We start from the raw sequence: 15,984 nt of genomic DNA, 5'->3' as shown, positions 1-15,984 counted from the left end.
CCATCACGTCCGCCGTGTACACGATCGACGGGGGAACAGGTCTCCGAAACCCCGCCCCTCCGGTTCCTTTACGGGAGATGGACGAATAGGTTTTTGGGAAGCGACTATGCGACTGCTCGTTGTTCATCTACTTCCTCTACGTCTGCGTCGCCCTCATCATCACCATGTCCACCGATGCCGAACGTGCCACCGCCGAGAAGCTCGAGGACGACAAGAAGGCCGCCGAGGACACCGCTGCTGCCGCCACCGCCGCGGCGGCCTCTGCATGGCCTACTGGAGGGTATAACTCGTTTATCCCGCTCCTTCTATTTTCTGTTTTAGCCATGCTAGCATTATACGTAGATCTGTCTGCAATTAGCGTAGTATGTGCCTGCATGATTGAATATCAGTATGCGATTATTTTTGTCAATGCCATGCTAGTGATTTACTCGTGGGTTAAATTAATCAAAAAATTGCCTATTTACTCAGCAATCCAAAAACCTATTATGTGTAGGAATTTTTTGGCGAGTGGCTTTGCCGCAGCACTAAAACTGGATAAGTTTACCGGTACATATTTTAAGCGTTGGCAGACAAAGACCACCTTATGGCTCACGGCTATGAACGTGTTTTGGGTCACCGGTGTTCCTTCAGGAACGATTGCTCCTGAACAGGAGAAGGCATTCAAGGAAGCCACCATTGTGTTCCTAGGACCAGTTCTTAGTGTGATCGGAGATAAGTTGGTCGATGCATATTTACATATGCGTGTTGCCAAGGACTTGTGGGAGGCGCTCGAATCTAAGTTCGGGGCCACCGATGCTGGGAGCGAAATGTATATTATAGAGTAGTTCCACGATTACAAGATTGTTGAAAACCGTCCTGTACTAGAGCAGGCTCATGAGATAATATGCATCATCAAGGAGCTTGAGCTTCTTAAGTGCGAGTTACCAGGCAAGTTTGTCGCGGGCTGCATAATCGCTAAGCTCCTTAATTTCTGGAGGAACTTTGCCACCACTCTGAAACATCAAAGGTGTGAATTCTCTGTGGAGGATGTCATTGGCCATCTGAGTGTTGAGCAGAATTCGAGGGCAAAGGACTTGCACGGAAAAGGGGCCGAAGGGACTTCTGTCGCCAACATGGTGAACTAGAGGAACTTCAACTCCCACAAGCCCAAGGGAAAGAATGGTGTCCAACAGAATACCGACTTTAAGAAGAAAGGAAAGAAGACCTTCAAGAAGAACAAGAAGGATGAGGGCTGCTTTACTTGTGGTTCGGTTGAACATTGGGTCAACAAGTGCCCAAACAAGTACAAGAAGCCAGGACAGGACTCCAAGTATGTCAACATGATTGTGGGCAAAAATGAGAATGGTGCATCTGGGTATGGTAATATATTTACTGTTTTTTCAGTGTTTCAGCCCACCGATTGGTGGGTTGACACAGGTGCAGGTGTTCATGTGTGTGCTGACATTTCATTGTTTTCTTCTTACCAGGTCACATGCCACGGGTCCGTATTGACGGGGAATGGCGCGAGTGCTTCTGTTCATGGTGTTGACATGGTCGATCTAAAGTTTACTTCGGGAAGGATCGTGCAACTGAAGAACGTGCAGGATGTCCCCGCCATCAAGAAGAACCTCGTTAGTGGCTCCCTTCTATGTAGAGAAGGGTTTAACTTGGTCTTCGAGTCTAATAAATTAGTTGTTACTAAATATGGACTATTTGTTGGAAAAGGTTATGAGAACGGAGGGATGTTCCGCCTTTCCCTCGCAGATTTTTGTAATAAAGTCGTGAACCATATTCATTTGAATGTTAATGAATCCGAAGTTTGGCATTCACGTCTTTGTCATATTAGTTTCGGTGTTATGACGCGGCTAGCTAAGATGGATTTAATCCCGAGTTTCACTTTAGCCAAAGGTTCTAAGTGCCTTTCATGTGTGCAAGCTAAGAAACCTCGCAGGCCTCACAAGGCCGCAGAGGAGAGACACTTAGCACCATTAGAACTCATACATTCTGATCTTTGTGAGATGAATGGTGTGTTGACTAAAGGTGGAAAGAAATACTTCATGACATTGATAGATGATTCCACTAGATATTGCTATGTGTATCTGTTAAATACTAAAGATGAGGCTCTACACTACTTTAAAATCTATAAGGCAGAAGTTGAGAATCAACTTGAAAAGAAAATTAAACGAGTCCGATCAGATCGTGGTGGAGAGTACTTCTCGAGTGAGTTTGATTCTTTTTGTGTGGAACACGAAATTATTCATGAGAGGATGCCTCCCTATTCACCCCAGTCAAATGGGGTTGTCGAGCAGAAAAACCGTACTCTAACTGATTTGGTTAAAGCCATGTTAGATACAGCGGGTTTATCCAAGGCATGGTGGGGGGGAGGCTATATTGACGGCATGTCATGTCCCGAATAAAGTTCCGACAAAGGATAATGAGATCACTCCCTATGAGAAATGGGCGAAGAGAAGGACAACACTCTCGTACTTGCGGACTTGGGGCTGTTTGGCGAAAGTCAATGTGCCGATCCCCAAAAAGTGTAAGCTTGGACCCAAGACTGTGGACTGCGTTAATTTGAGATATGCTAAGAACAGTGTTGGCTATAGATTTCTAGTAGTGAAATCTGAGGTACCTGACCAGAAGGTCGGTACAATTATGGAGTCTAAGGATGCTACATTCTTTGAGGATGTTTTTCCTAGCTATGAGAGATATGCAAAGCACGTCTAGGCAGGAATCTGATGAGACTCCTGAGCCTGCCATTCCTATAGAATATTATGAACGAACACATGATGAAAATCCTGAGGAGGATGACGAGGAAACCCTTGGTAGGGGCAAGAGACAAAGGACTGGAAAGACCTTTGGTGATGATTTCTTAGTGTACCTCGTGGATGATACTCCCACTTCTATTTCAGAAGCGTATGCATATGCTTCTCCCGAAGCTGACTACTGGAAGGATGCGGTCCGTAGCGAGATGGATTCCATCATGGCTAACGGGACATGGGAGATCACTAACCGTCACTATGGTTGCAAACCACTGGGATGTAAGTGGGTGTTCAAAAAGAAGCTTAGGCCCGATGGTACGATTGAAAAGTACAAGGCTAGGCTTGTGGCCAAGGGCTATGACCAGAAAGAAGAGGAAGATTTCTTTGATACTTATTCACCTATGGCTAGACTGAACACCATTCGAGTATTACTCTCGTTGGCGGCCTCGCATGGTCTTCTCGTCCACCAGATGGATGTTAAGACGACTTTTCTGAATGGAGAGCTACATGAGGAAATCTACATGCAACAGCCAGATGGCTTTGTGATAGATGGTCAGGAAAGAAAGGTGTGTAGGTTGATGAAATCTTTATATGGCCTAAAGCAAGCACCTAAGCAATGGCATGATAAGTTCAATACAACTCTGACATCTGTTGGTTTCGTTGTTAATGAGGCTGACAAATGTGTATATTATCGCCATGGTGGGGGTGAAGGAGTTATACCGTGCTTGTATGTTGATGACATACTGATATTCGGAACAAAACTCAAAGTCATTGAGGAGGTCAAATCATTTCTATCTCAGAACTTTGAGATGAAAGACCTTGGTGTGGCTGATGTTATCTTGAACATCAAGCTACTGAGAGATAATGAGGGTGGGATCACACTTCTGCAATCCCACTATGTTGAGAAGGTGTTGAGTCGTTTTGGATATTCAGACTGTACACCATCTCAAACACCATATGATCCTAGTGTGTTGATTCGAAAGTCCAAAGGCATGGCTAAAGATCAATTGAGATACTCTCAAATCATTGGTTCACTGATGTACCTAGCGAGCGCAACGAGGCCTGGCATCGTGTTTGCTATGAGCAAACTGAGCTGGTTTGTTTCCAAACCGGGTGATGTACATTGGCATGCTGTTGAAAGAGTTATGCGCTATCTGAAAGGTACTATGAACTATGGTCTTCACTATACCGGAGACCCGTCGGTACTTGAAGGGTATAGTGATGCAAATTGGATCTCTGATGCTGATGAGATGAAGGCCACAACTGTGTATATGTTTACTCTTGGAGGTGGCGCTGTTTCCTGGAAGTCTTGCAAGCAAATGATCTTAAGGAGATCGACAATGGAAGTAGAATTAACAGCATTAAACACATCTAGTGTGGAAGCGGGATGGCTTCGAGATCTTTTGATGGACTTGCCATTGGTTGATAAACCGGCTCCGGCTATTGTTATGAACTGCGACAATCAGACTGTCATCACCAAGGTGAAGAGTTCAAAGGACAACATGAAGTCCAACAAACACATAAGAATGAGATTAAAAGCCGTCAGAAAATTAAGAAACTCTGGAGTGATAGCGTTGGACTATGTCCATACGGCTAAGAATCTGGCAAATCCCTTTACGAAAGGGCTATCACGTGTTGTGATAGATAATGCATCGAGGGAGATTGGTATGAGACCCACATGAGTTGCCATGGTGGTAACCCAATCTATGTGATCGGAGATCCCGTGAAGTAGGACCTGGGAAAAAAGCCAGTGGTGAACTGAGGAGAGTAACTATACTAACCCACTCTGTTGGAGATGCAATACTCTCAATACTGTATGGTAGGATGACTATCGTCTTAATGTGTTCCGAAGCTTATGCAAGCAAGATGCTACCTTACATAGCGATCTTTGGAGGAACACACCTATGTGAGCCCGACTGCTGGTCACGGTCTATGAAATTGGGGTGATCTCTAGTAAGCTCATGAATAGGCCAGGAGTGTGACTCATATGCTCCACCCGAGGGGTCAGCCTTCGGCATCCCAGTACTAGTAAGACATGTGGTGAAGCTTCTTTACGCCAAACTGACAATTCAAGACATAGTCCATTGTTCAGTTGTGAACGAGTGTAGCTATTTGCCCTAGGTGAATCTCAACCTTAACAGGTCTTCACTGAAACACTGGTATATTGAAACAACAATTGGAACAAAGGACGCAAGGGCCCTCGAGATTTGGTGGGGGATTGCTGAAATTTGGGATGGGCTTTAGGCTCATATAGCAATTTCTGAAAATTCTCTAAGGGCACATGTGGGTTTATTGGCACTAGGTGTGGTGGGAAGTTTAGTCCCACACCGCTAGTGGAGAAGGAGTTGGACCTCTTTATAAAGATTGTCTTCCACATGCTATTGGAGTTTGAGAATAGAAGAGGCCCTCGCGTGCTCCTTCTCCGCCGCCCGCCTCGCCACGCCTCATCACGACGCGCCGCGCTGCGGGTTTAAGCCGAGCCGAGCTCACACCTACGCGCATATTTTTGCCAGTCACTAACGGAGAGTTTCTGACAGCTGGGCCACGATCTGAGACGTCGGATCGTGGACTGTCATGGACTCGGACGTGGGTCGAGCCTACGTCTCTCCATGCGGCTGCGCCTATATAAGTGTGCGGTGTCTCCCAACCCTAGCCGCCACGAACAGATCACATCTGCTCACGCGCACTGCCCACCGTCGTCCCTTTGCTGCTGCTGCCGCTGGTGACTCCATCCCGTCGGCTGCGTACACGGTCGACGGGATAGCAGGTCTCTGAAACCCCGTCCCTCCGGTTCCTGTACGGGAGAGGGACAAATAGATTTTTGGGAAGCGACTACGCGACTGCTCGATGTTCGTCTACTTCCTCTACGTCTGCGTCGTCCTCATCATCACTATGTCCACCGACGCCGAACGTGCCGCCACCGAGAAGCTTGAGGCCGACAAGAAGGCCGCCGAGGATACCGCTGCTACCGCCACCGCCGTGGCGGCCTCTGCATGGCCTACTAGAGGGTATAACTTGTTTATCCCGCTCCTTCTGTTTTTTGTTTTAGCCATGCTAACGTTATACGTAGATCTGTCTGTAATTAACGTAGTATGTGCTTGCATGATTGAATATCAGTATGCGATTATTTTTATCATGCCATGCTAGTGATTTACTTGTGGGTTAAATTAATAAAAAAATTGCCTATTTCCTTAGCATCATCTGCCAGACGAGCGGCTTTGTGCAACAACGACAAGGTGGGTGGAAAATGGAGAGACGGGCAGCGGCTAAGGTTTTGCCCGGCCGCCGGCCTTTCTCATCTGAGCAGAAAATCATCTACACTGAAAATAACATGGATCATCTTTTTTCCCCGAGAAAAAATAAGGTGATCCGACGCTCGTTCACAAGCCGTAGCATCAAGATTCAAGACCACTGGGTCCCTTTTATTACGGGCACTTTGTTTCGTTGTCATGTGGAAAATAAAAATGACGGGACCTGCCACTCTATTCCTGCTGCTGGTTTGCGGGTCGTTCTTCTCGTCCACCTTCCCTATCTCCTTCCATGTCACCAGCACACATCCGGACAACGAACATCCCACGGAGAGCCAAAAGGGCATCAAAAGCGTGCGCATCCTCCCGCAAGTGCCACAGTCCGGTTCAGTGGACGCACATGCTAAAAGCCACTGACAGAGCAGCACAGCCCACCTGTCAGTGACTCCGTCGCCCACTAATCCTCGCCCATCAGCCCACACCATCCCCAATCAGAAGTTCTGACAGAATACAAAAACGAAACGTGCCCAATGCTAGTCGGTCTTCGTGGATGACGCACGAGTCTTCCCCACTCCCATTCTCCCCTTCCTCTTGGACTCATGCGCGCGACATGGACGCCCCACGCAGAGGGAAGCTGCCCGGCAGCTTCGCCCTGTACCACTGCACCGCTTCCTGGTCACTGGTCCGCGGGCCCCACCACGGCTTTTCCAGTCCGCTCCCGCGGTCCCGCCCCGCTCGGCCGAACCCCAACAAAAACCTCCCTCTCTCTCCGCCAAAAAGCTCCCCAACAAGGGAGTCGTTGCCGTCTCCTCCTCGTCCTCCCCCACCCCTCCTTCCTCACCCCTTCCTCCGCGCCGCCGAGGTCTCACGTGCTCCTTTTAAGGCGCTCTCCGCCCGAGCCCCGCCTCGCGAACCCTAGCGCGCGACCGCACTCCCGCGATGTTGCCCGAGATCCGCGAAGGTGAGCAGCAGGGCTCTGCACTGGCGGTCGTGCTCGGAATTCGGATGCATTTTTTGTTTGTTTGGCACCGCAGGAGCGGAATTGGGGTTCCTAGGGCCATGAGGCTTCGCTGTACTGTACTGATTTGATTTGGCCGTTTGGTGTTTGGGCGCAGAGGGCGGCAGCGGCGCGGGCACGAGCGGTGGAAAGGCGATGTCGGTGTCGCTGAGCGGGAAGCGGGGCCGGTACGTGCGGCAGGTGACGGGCCGCCACAACGACACCGACCTGCACGTGGCGGCGCGGGCCGGGGACGCCGCGGTGCTGCGCCGCGCGCTGGACGAGGCCGCGGTGGTCGTGGCGGTCGGGGAGGGAGGGGAGCAGCTGGAGGCCGTGCGCCGCGCCGTGGCCGCGGAGGCCAACGAGGCCGGGGAGACGCCGCTCCTGGCCGCCGCGGAGAAGGGGCACCTGGAGGTGGTGGTGGAGCTGCTCCGGCATCTGGACTCCCAGGGCGTCGCCGCGAAAAACAGGTCGGGGTATGACGCGCTGCACGTCGCGGCCAGAGAAGGGCATCATGGTGAGGTTCCATCTTCACCTCTTTGCTGCAGATTGTGTATCCCTCTGGTAAATTGCGGAGCCTTGAGCTGCGATTTTTTGTTTGCTGGGTTTGTAGCGACTGCGTACTTGGTACTAGCGCTATGTTTGCTCCAGTATCTAGAAATGTGTGTGCAAAAGTGTATGTACCAGTATAGTTGTGAAGTGCAATACGAAGCTTGGTATAGCTTCTTTTGCGATTACCTGCTGTTTGGGGAAAAACATTTTAACATGATTACACACATAGCATAGCACTAACTTGTAGTGAGTCAGATATTTTGCATTGCCCCATACTACACTCAAGTGAGTAGGTTGCAATTAATTAGGATACAAATTACAGAAAATATGCGGCCACTCAGTGTTTGAGCCTGTAGAGGTCTTTGCTGATTGGTTTCTTCATTTTCTTCAAAGGAATATTAGCCTATTAGGTGTTCAAATCTGTTCTCTTGCTTCTGACCTCAGTGCAAGTTTGTTTATAAGAGATTGTGCTGTTACACTTCAAAGACTGCGCTAATTGGGTAAACTGGTGTGCAAAATAGGAAAAACCTTTTAAGATATGATTACTTGAAGATGATTGGTGCTTGATCTGGATATTTCGCATGCATTGCGTGATGCCTGCAAACACCTATAATTGTAGATTCACATCAAATTTCTGTGCCTTTGATGTGTTCTGCATATCCTGGATAGCTTGCTTCCAATTGAACAATCAGCCATCACTTTCTAATTTTATTATGGTAATGTTGTTTTTTGGCAAACAATATAATGGTAATGGTGAAACTGGGGTAATCAGTACTTCATTTGATCTAGGATAAGTTAGGATAGCTTATTAACATATTCTGACTCCTGTATTATTCATTGTATGTTTATATTGCCCATTAGTTATGTAGGAAGCAATTTTGTTTTCCTAACTAGGTACTTTTTTGGTCAGCTGTTGTGCAGGAAATGTTATGTCACGATAGGATGTTTGCCAAAACATTTGGCCCTGCAAATACTACCCCGCTTATATCAGCAGCTACAAGGGGACATGCTGAAGTTGTCAAATTGTTACTTGAACAAGATGATTTTGGATTGGGAGAAATGGCCAAAGATAATGGCAAAAATGCTTTACATTTTGCTGCTCGACAGGGACATATGGAAATTGTTAAAGCATTACTTGAGAAAGATCCACAGCTAGCAAGACGAAATGATAAGAAAGGTCAAACGGCACTGCATATGGCTGTGAAAGGAACTAACTGTGATGTTCTTAGAGCACTTGTTGATGCTGATCCAGCAATTGTAATGCTGCCCGACAAAAATGGAAACACTGCCTTGCATGTAGCAACAAGGAAAAAGCGAGCAGAGGTATTTATATTGTGTTATTTATATACCATAGCCTATATGATTACCGTATACCTAGAATACATGTACTAGTCTAAAATAAACTTTTAACTCTACCTGCTGATTACACCTTGTTTTACTAGAATGATCAATCAACTACTCCCTCCGATCCAAATTATTTGTCGCCTTTGTACTAGAGCTGTGACAATTAATTTGGATCGGAGGGAGTATTGTTTATCTCTTGGATACATTAGCATTCAGTAGAAGTTGAATCAAATCAGCGATGTACTTCCATTTGATCTTGCAGAAATATTCTGATAAGTTACATTGTTATACTTACACCTTTTGATTAGGGACATCATCCAAGCAAATGCATTAGAAACAAATCATTCTCTAAGCTGATAAGATTGTGTCGTATGCGATGTAAATAATTTCTTAGGCTGCTAATGTGTCTAGTATGAAATGTAAATACTTAGGCTGCAGTTAGCAAAAGCCGTGCTGCTTTGCGCACCAGGTTAGAGCATGACTAACTTTCTAATTGTATGGTGAAAATATTTCAAAATAATTTGTATCGTAACTTCTTAATTTACATAAGGCAGTTTTATATCATAAATTTTCACTCGTCTATTACATGTTTTTATCCTGACTGTTATATTTCATGATAAATATCAAAACTTATTGTGGACTTACCGTTCTTAATATGGCCTCACTGTTTCCTATTTTCTGCAGATAGTTATTGTTCTTTTGCGGCTACCAGATACCCATGTCAATGCACTGAACAGAGATCACAAGACTGCTTTTGATATAGCTGAAGGGTTGCCACATTGTGAGGAGTCGTCTGAAATTAAGGATATTTTATCTCAACATGGCGCTCTCAGATCTAGAGAGCTAAATCAGCCTCGAGATGAGCTCCGGAAGACAGTGACAGAGATCAAGAAAGATGTCCACACACAGCTCGAACAGACAAGAAAAACTAACAAAAATGTGCATGGCATTGCTAAGGAACTCAGAAAGTTGCACAGAGAAGGCATCAATAATGCAACGAACTCTGTAACTGTTGTTGCTGTGCTTTTTGCTACCGTTGCTTTCGCAGCTATATTCACTGTACCTGGTGGAAATGACAACAATGGAGTTGCGATTGTTGTCCAGACTGCCTCCTTTAGGATATTCTTCATCTTTAATGCCATAGCTCTGTTCACATCATTGGCGGTGGTCGTGGTTCAAATAACAGTTGTCAGGGGTGAAACAAAGTCCGAGCGAAAGGTTGTTGAGGTGATCAACAAGCTTATGTGGCTGGCATCAGTTTGCACAACCATTTCTTTCATTGCCTCATGCTATATTGTGCTAGGCCGCCATTTCCAATGGGCAGCAATACTGGTTAGTTTGATAGGTGGTGTTACAATGACTGGTGTTCTTGGAACAATGACGTACTTTGTGGTGAAATCAAAGCGCATGAGGAAGATTAGAAAAAAAGAGAAGATGTCGAGAAGAAGCGGCTCAAGCTCCTGGGTTGATAATACTGAAATCTCAGAGACTGAGCTTAATCAAGTGTATGCCTTGTAAAGAGATAGGGTGTTTGAACTCAGCCTTGCCTCTGCAATTGAGAATGTACATGCTTAATCAAGTGTATGCTTTGTAAGACACAGGGTGTTTGAACTCAGCCTCATATCTGGAATCGAGAATGTACATGAAAATTCCAGATGCGCGCATTAACAAATAGATTACTCACATTATTCCTTGATTGTACAATTCCTTTCTGTAATGACAAACAATGCATACCTAAAAGGGAGGCCCATTGTCTAAGGCTCATGCAGTTGAAGAATCCACTGTGCACAATCTGTTGTACAAGTCAGTTGCACTTCTTCTTTCTGTTCCATTTTCCAGCCATCATAACTGTGCACAATCTGTTGTACACGTGAGTTGCACTTTTTTTCCGTTCCATTTTTCCAGCCATCATAACTCACGAGACATACTGTTTTGGTTATTTGGTATGTATGCATCTACTTGTAACCTGTCATCAACCGCACACATCCATTTCATGACTTAAGTAAGCTCCTGGCCCCTCATTCTTAATTCTGAACTGTTCCTCAGTTAACATTCTTATACTTTCATGTGGCAATGCGACTGCAGGCTCTGATACTTTTTGTTCCTTTACACAATCAAGCATCATGTTTTGAGGATGCTGATTTTGTATGGACTTCTTATGATGATGCTTTATTGTTTTTATATTTTATTATAGAACAAATTATTAAGTAACTATTAAACCTTTCTCAATGTGACTGCAGGAGTGCAGGCTCCGTTGGTTTTAGTTCCTTTACGGCTCATGTTTTGAGGATGCTGATTCTTTTGGACTTAAACGCATATAATTTTGTTTTATATTGCTCGTATACTACAAATTGTTTAGTAACAATTTAAACCTTCCTCAGCTGAGCGGTAATTTGTTGATCTTGTCCTGAAACCTTGATCTTAAGAATTATTATTTCACTTTGGATCTAAAGTGAGTTACTGTAACTTGCCATTCTTGATTCGTGGTTCTTTTTCAGTCTTTCATTGAACATGGATAGTTTCAAGCAGAAGTATCTAGTTTATTCCCTCGTTGTTCTATTCTTCCGTTGAACATGTAATATATCTAGTAGTATAACAGTTAAGTGTACTCACCTTGCCAATAAGACGACCTGCAGTGATGTTTATTTGTTTACTTAATCCAGAAGTGTATTGTTTATGTGAGGAAACAAATATATCTTCTGTAATTGTTAGGAACAGTTGGACACGCTGTGCTACCCTGGCTGCCCCCTGCATTACATTGGCATGACCACTACGAATCATTTAAAAGAATCCAAATACATGAACCCCCAATATATCATTATTGTGGAGTTTGACGCTTGGCATGTCGTTGGATAGAAGACCAGGTTCATCACTTTTTTTCGTTTTTGTTTGTTGTACTTACTTTTAGAGGAAGGTTCATCACAATAACCTACCATCACTTTACTCACTGATTAGAAAACTGGTAGCACATGCTAGTGCGGCAATCCAAGAATACTTTAAATCCTTGCATGGCAGTAAAGCGTAAATATTCTTCATATGCCGTGCGTACTATGTACACCTGATAAACAATGCAAACATTTGGCTAACTATGGACCCTGGTACATGCCTGTTAGTTCTAACACTGCTCAACATCATCAGTGTGGTGGGTATGTATGCTTACCTTTGGCTTTAATCTTGTCTTGCCTTTTCTTGACATGCCTTCTTAGTTTAAATTTTATTTGTCTTCACATGACCATTTCTTAGTCATCATCAATGTTCATTTTTGAAGCTAAGCGACACAACGGGCCCTTGGGTGTGTTTCTTTTATATTGATTTGGGATAGATTCTGTCATTCCGATGATCGGTGTTCTTTTTCCAACAATCATTAAATGCATATTGTGAGATATTATATCTGATATGTTATTGTAGTTTTTACCACAATTGTCTTCTCAAATGAAGAAACCCAATCCAGTATAAACTCCCCCCCAGGTCTTCAGTAAAGCTTTTTAGGACAAAAGGGCTGTTAAGAAGTTGTTGCCTCCTATCATTCACACTTTGCATTTCTTCTCCTTTTCCATTTATTTTATTTTTGTCTAATGATTTATAGCTTTAACGGTGTGTAATCGTAGGTAATTCTTACTTTGCATTTCTTCTCTTTTTTCATTCATTTTATTGCACTACTGCTTTTTGTTTGTCACAGCAAGAAAGGTATTTCACCTTTCCTCTTTTGCCTTTCATGTTTTAAGTGCCTGTCACCAGTGACTTGTATTTCTTAAACAAGGTCCCTGACATAGTAGTATATGGAAAATGTTCCTAGGTTGACGTAGAGCCATGAGAATGCATTCAGACCCCTAAATGCACAAGGATCAGCATTTAGAAGAGTGAATCCCAAAATCATATTAACTGATAATACCAAGGTGCAACTTGCCAGAAAAGATTTCATTTTAACACACAATTTTGGAGTCTTTTGGGTTACTTTATTTATGCCATTGCCACTCGCATTAGTGTGGTGCCATGTACTAGTATTCAAGTTGCAGTCAGGTTGCATGATAAAAGGTTCATCGTCTTGCCTTCTCTGATAATCTCTTTAATAACTTGTAAAAAAATTGCTTAGTTCCTTACCTATGTTACATCATAGACACACATTTGACACACAAGCTTTTGAGAGTATGTTTCCGTGTTGTGTTCAACAAACAGAAAGCAGGTAGGATTTAATCAGGAACTGATTTGTGCATTTGGAGATAGATAGAGAACCAAGCATGGGACAAAAGCGTCAGCTTTACCCAAAAATAATTGGCTGTCTTCTGTTAACTATGGCTCATTGCATGTGACTTAAGATGCTTGTTTCTGTTGCATCTCTTTTCAGGTATGGACTTGCTACATGTGCAGCTGTAATGTGGATACTGATCAGAGAAAGGTTTGCCTAGATTTAGTTTTTTGGTGGGATTCTATCTGCACTTTGGTACTTCCACAACCATGTCAAGTGCTAAAATACTAGTACTCGGAACATAGTGAAACTGTTCATTCATAGACAGAAGTTACATAGCCAAGTTTTTAAGGGGATAGCATGTCTTTAGGAAACATATGATCAGAATACAAATGTGTACAAAATCATCAGGGTGTTGAAATTTTATACCATCTATACTACCGTTGTCTGCATATCTGAAAAATGTCTTCTGCATCTTCAGATTCTGCAGCTATCTTTGACACTGATGATGACATGAACCGGAAACCTGCATCGCTTGCACTCTTCCTCACTGAGGCCAGTTGCTGCGACTTCTTGCAGTATGCTATTGCACCCTGGATTGGATTATCCATCTCTGAGCTGGCACTGCTGCTCCTCCTGAGCACTGGCCCCAAACCAGAGTCATTTGAGCTCGGGATGTAGGATGATGAATTTGACGAAGAGCATGACGATGATGAGGCAGATGATGTCTTGTTTGATGACGAATATCGGATAATAACACTAGAGAATGACCTCCTATGGCCGTACTCATCTTCTTTAAGCTTCCCTCCCAGTGTGGCACTGTTGCTGATGGGCGAGGTTGTGTACCTGTTGCTTCTGATCTGGCCAAATGGGTTCTTCCTCCAGCTCTTGACCTGGGCGGTGGAGAACTCATTTGCTCTTGGTGCACCACCCTTGTCATCTGGATCCCCTGCTTTAGCTGCAAATATTGTCTTGAGGTAAGCCTTTGATGCCTTGAGCTTGAGACCAAGGTTGAGATTCTTGATGAACTTGAGCTTCTTGGACCATGGCTTCTTTTCGCATGCTGCTTCCACCTCAGCAGCAGCAACACTGGCGGATGCGCACTCGCTGAAGTACTGCTCTGCATTGAGCTCACCACTTGCATAACATGAATTTGCTGGTGAAACGTGGCACGACTGGTATGGTGTCGCCGGGGCAGTGCTCGCGGAGAGGAGGCCCTTGTCAGCTGCGATCTCGAGGAGCCTTTCAACCATTTGGATGCGTGGTGGAAGGTGGAGCGGTAGCAGCTTGCCCTTGTAGAAGAGCTCATCTGCTGGTGATGCCATGGGCTCCCAGTGGTCAACGGGAGCTGACATGTGGAACTCAAACTCCCTCGACTGCTGGGGGGAGGCTGCCATGGCTGTGGTGTAGCAAAGCAAGCTTGCTGTATTGCTGACCACCTTTGCAGCTGCAGGTGAGCTCAGCTCCATGTCTATGTAGTCCTCTTCTTGGAGTGGTTGGTCATGGATTTGGGGGCCATGTCTTGCCATTGTTGGTGCCTGGCCTTGTGTTTCTGGTGAGTTGGTCTCTGGGTTTGGTTTGGTTTTGGCAGAGATGGTGGTTGTGGTTTAGGAAGGAAGTGCAAGGAGCTTGATCAAGCTTTAAAGCCGAATGCCTGTAGCTGAAGAGGTTTGTAAATTGGCTTATACTCCTTTTGAGGGACCCACCTTTCCCCCTATGATCTGCCTCTTGTTTGCATCCTAGTCCCCCCTGTCACGGCTACACGTAATGCAGTACTGTAGTGCACTAGTTACTGTCATTCTCTATTATTGCTCTATTTGTCCCTGCAGTGCATTAGGTGATTAGGTTATTTCACCTGTTCCTTTGCATGTTTCTCCTCTTTCCATGACTTAACCTATTTGTTTGTTTGATGTGTAGGATTACCAGGTAGCCATTAAGTGCTAGGCCAACAAGGTGGCACCTTTACCAATAAGTGACTCGCAAACTGCATCGCGCCTGCTGATATGCAGGGGCCCCAAACCACTTGGTTAGCATGCGAACTGGGATGGTTTTATTGTGGAGTTTCGTATTCTTTCGAGCAAGGGAGTGTAGGAATGTGTTCAGATTCAAAGGCCACAATTCTATCTTGAGGTAAATTACCGCGTGAAACAATATGATTTCAACAAGACACGTTGAAGTATGCAAAGTTTCTGTGGCGTGGATTTGCTTCCAAGCTACCGGAAATATATTGTTGATGCTTGACCAATTCACGTCCAAAGCTTGCGGTTTTTAAATTCGGAGGGGGAAGGGCGCATGCCCTGAAAACATGGAGCAACCCGCTCTTTGTTTATTTCATCTCCATGTCAACCTATGAAAGTGTGAGGGTGACATCAGTGGCAAGAGATCAGGCCCCTTGTTTAAGTTTCCTGTCCAAGCTGCGCGTGCGCGGCTAGATGTTGTATGTGTCCTTTGTCTTCGTCTCTCCTGCGCTTTGCATCAGCTCCTTTCCTTTGACCCCAGTGTCAACTTTGCCTCTCCGGTGTAATTATTGATTAGTGGGCGTGCAGCCCTGAGCGTGCATTAGCGCTCATCGAGGCCTTTGTGGTGCATTAATAATATCTGTCTTATCTGGTTCTAGGGTTCTCTTGTTCTAAGGTGATCTTGTTTTAGGTGTCTGGCTTGATCAGCATGTTCATTCTTCTGACCTAGGCTAAAAACACCTCTTTATTTGAAAGTTACTCACTACCTTTTCACTTCTTATATGCAGATCTTTGACATTAGTGGTGATAACTTGCCTCTGAAGAAACCCTGAGGCAAAAGAACCTGGACAGACCTCGAATTTCGTCAAACAAAGAGGTAGTGGTGCCTGGTAAAAAGTAAATATTTCTGTGCACAAATTATAGTTCTTTATACGCAGATCTTTAGCATCAGTGGTGA

The 15,984-nt window shown here is 44.9% G+C and overlaps 2 protein-coding genes across 2 annotated transcripts; one reads left to right on the top strand and one right to left on the bottom strand.

The window, feature by feature from the left end:
* The first annotated feature begins 6,771 nt into the window (after positions 1-6,771).
* On the top strand, positions 6,772-10,570 carry LOC125545224 (ankyrin repeat-containing protein NPR4). The gene is made up of 4 exons (XM_048709115.1): positions 6,772-6,950; positions 7,105-7,503; positions 8,449-8,861; positions 9,567-10,570. The coding sequence occupies exons 1-4, from the start codon at positions 6,929-6,931 to the stop codon at positions 10,398-10,400; spliced, it is 1,668 nt and encodes a 555-aa protein (XP_048565072.1). The 5' UTR covers positions 6,772-6,928; the 3' UTR covers positions 10,401-10,570.
* Positions 10,571-10,582: 12 nt separating this feature from the next.
* Positions 10,583-15,764, bottom strand: LOC125545225 (probable membrane-associated kinase regulator 4). Its single transcript, XM_048709116.1, has one exon. The coding sequence runs from the start codon at positions 14,595-14,597 to the stop codon at positions 13,506-13,508; it is 1,092 nt and encodes a 363-aa protein (XP_048565073.1). The 5' UTR covers positions 14,598-15,764; the 3' UTR covers positions 10,583-13,505.
* Between the last annotated feature and the right edge of the window lie 220 nt (positions 15,765-15,984).

Source organism: Triticum urartu, chromosome 3 (assembly GCF_003073215.2).
Source record: "Triticum urartu cultivar G1812 chromosome 3, Tu2.1, whole genome shotgun sequence".
In the NCBI taxonomy this organism is placed as follows: domain Eukaryota; kingdom Viridiplantae; phylum Streptophyta; class Magnoliopsida; order Poales; family Poaceae; genus Triticum; species Triticum urartu.
The sequence above is the reverse complement of the archived record's forward strand: the minus strand, read 5'-3'. Positions and strand labels throughout refer to the sequence as shown.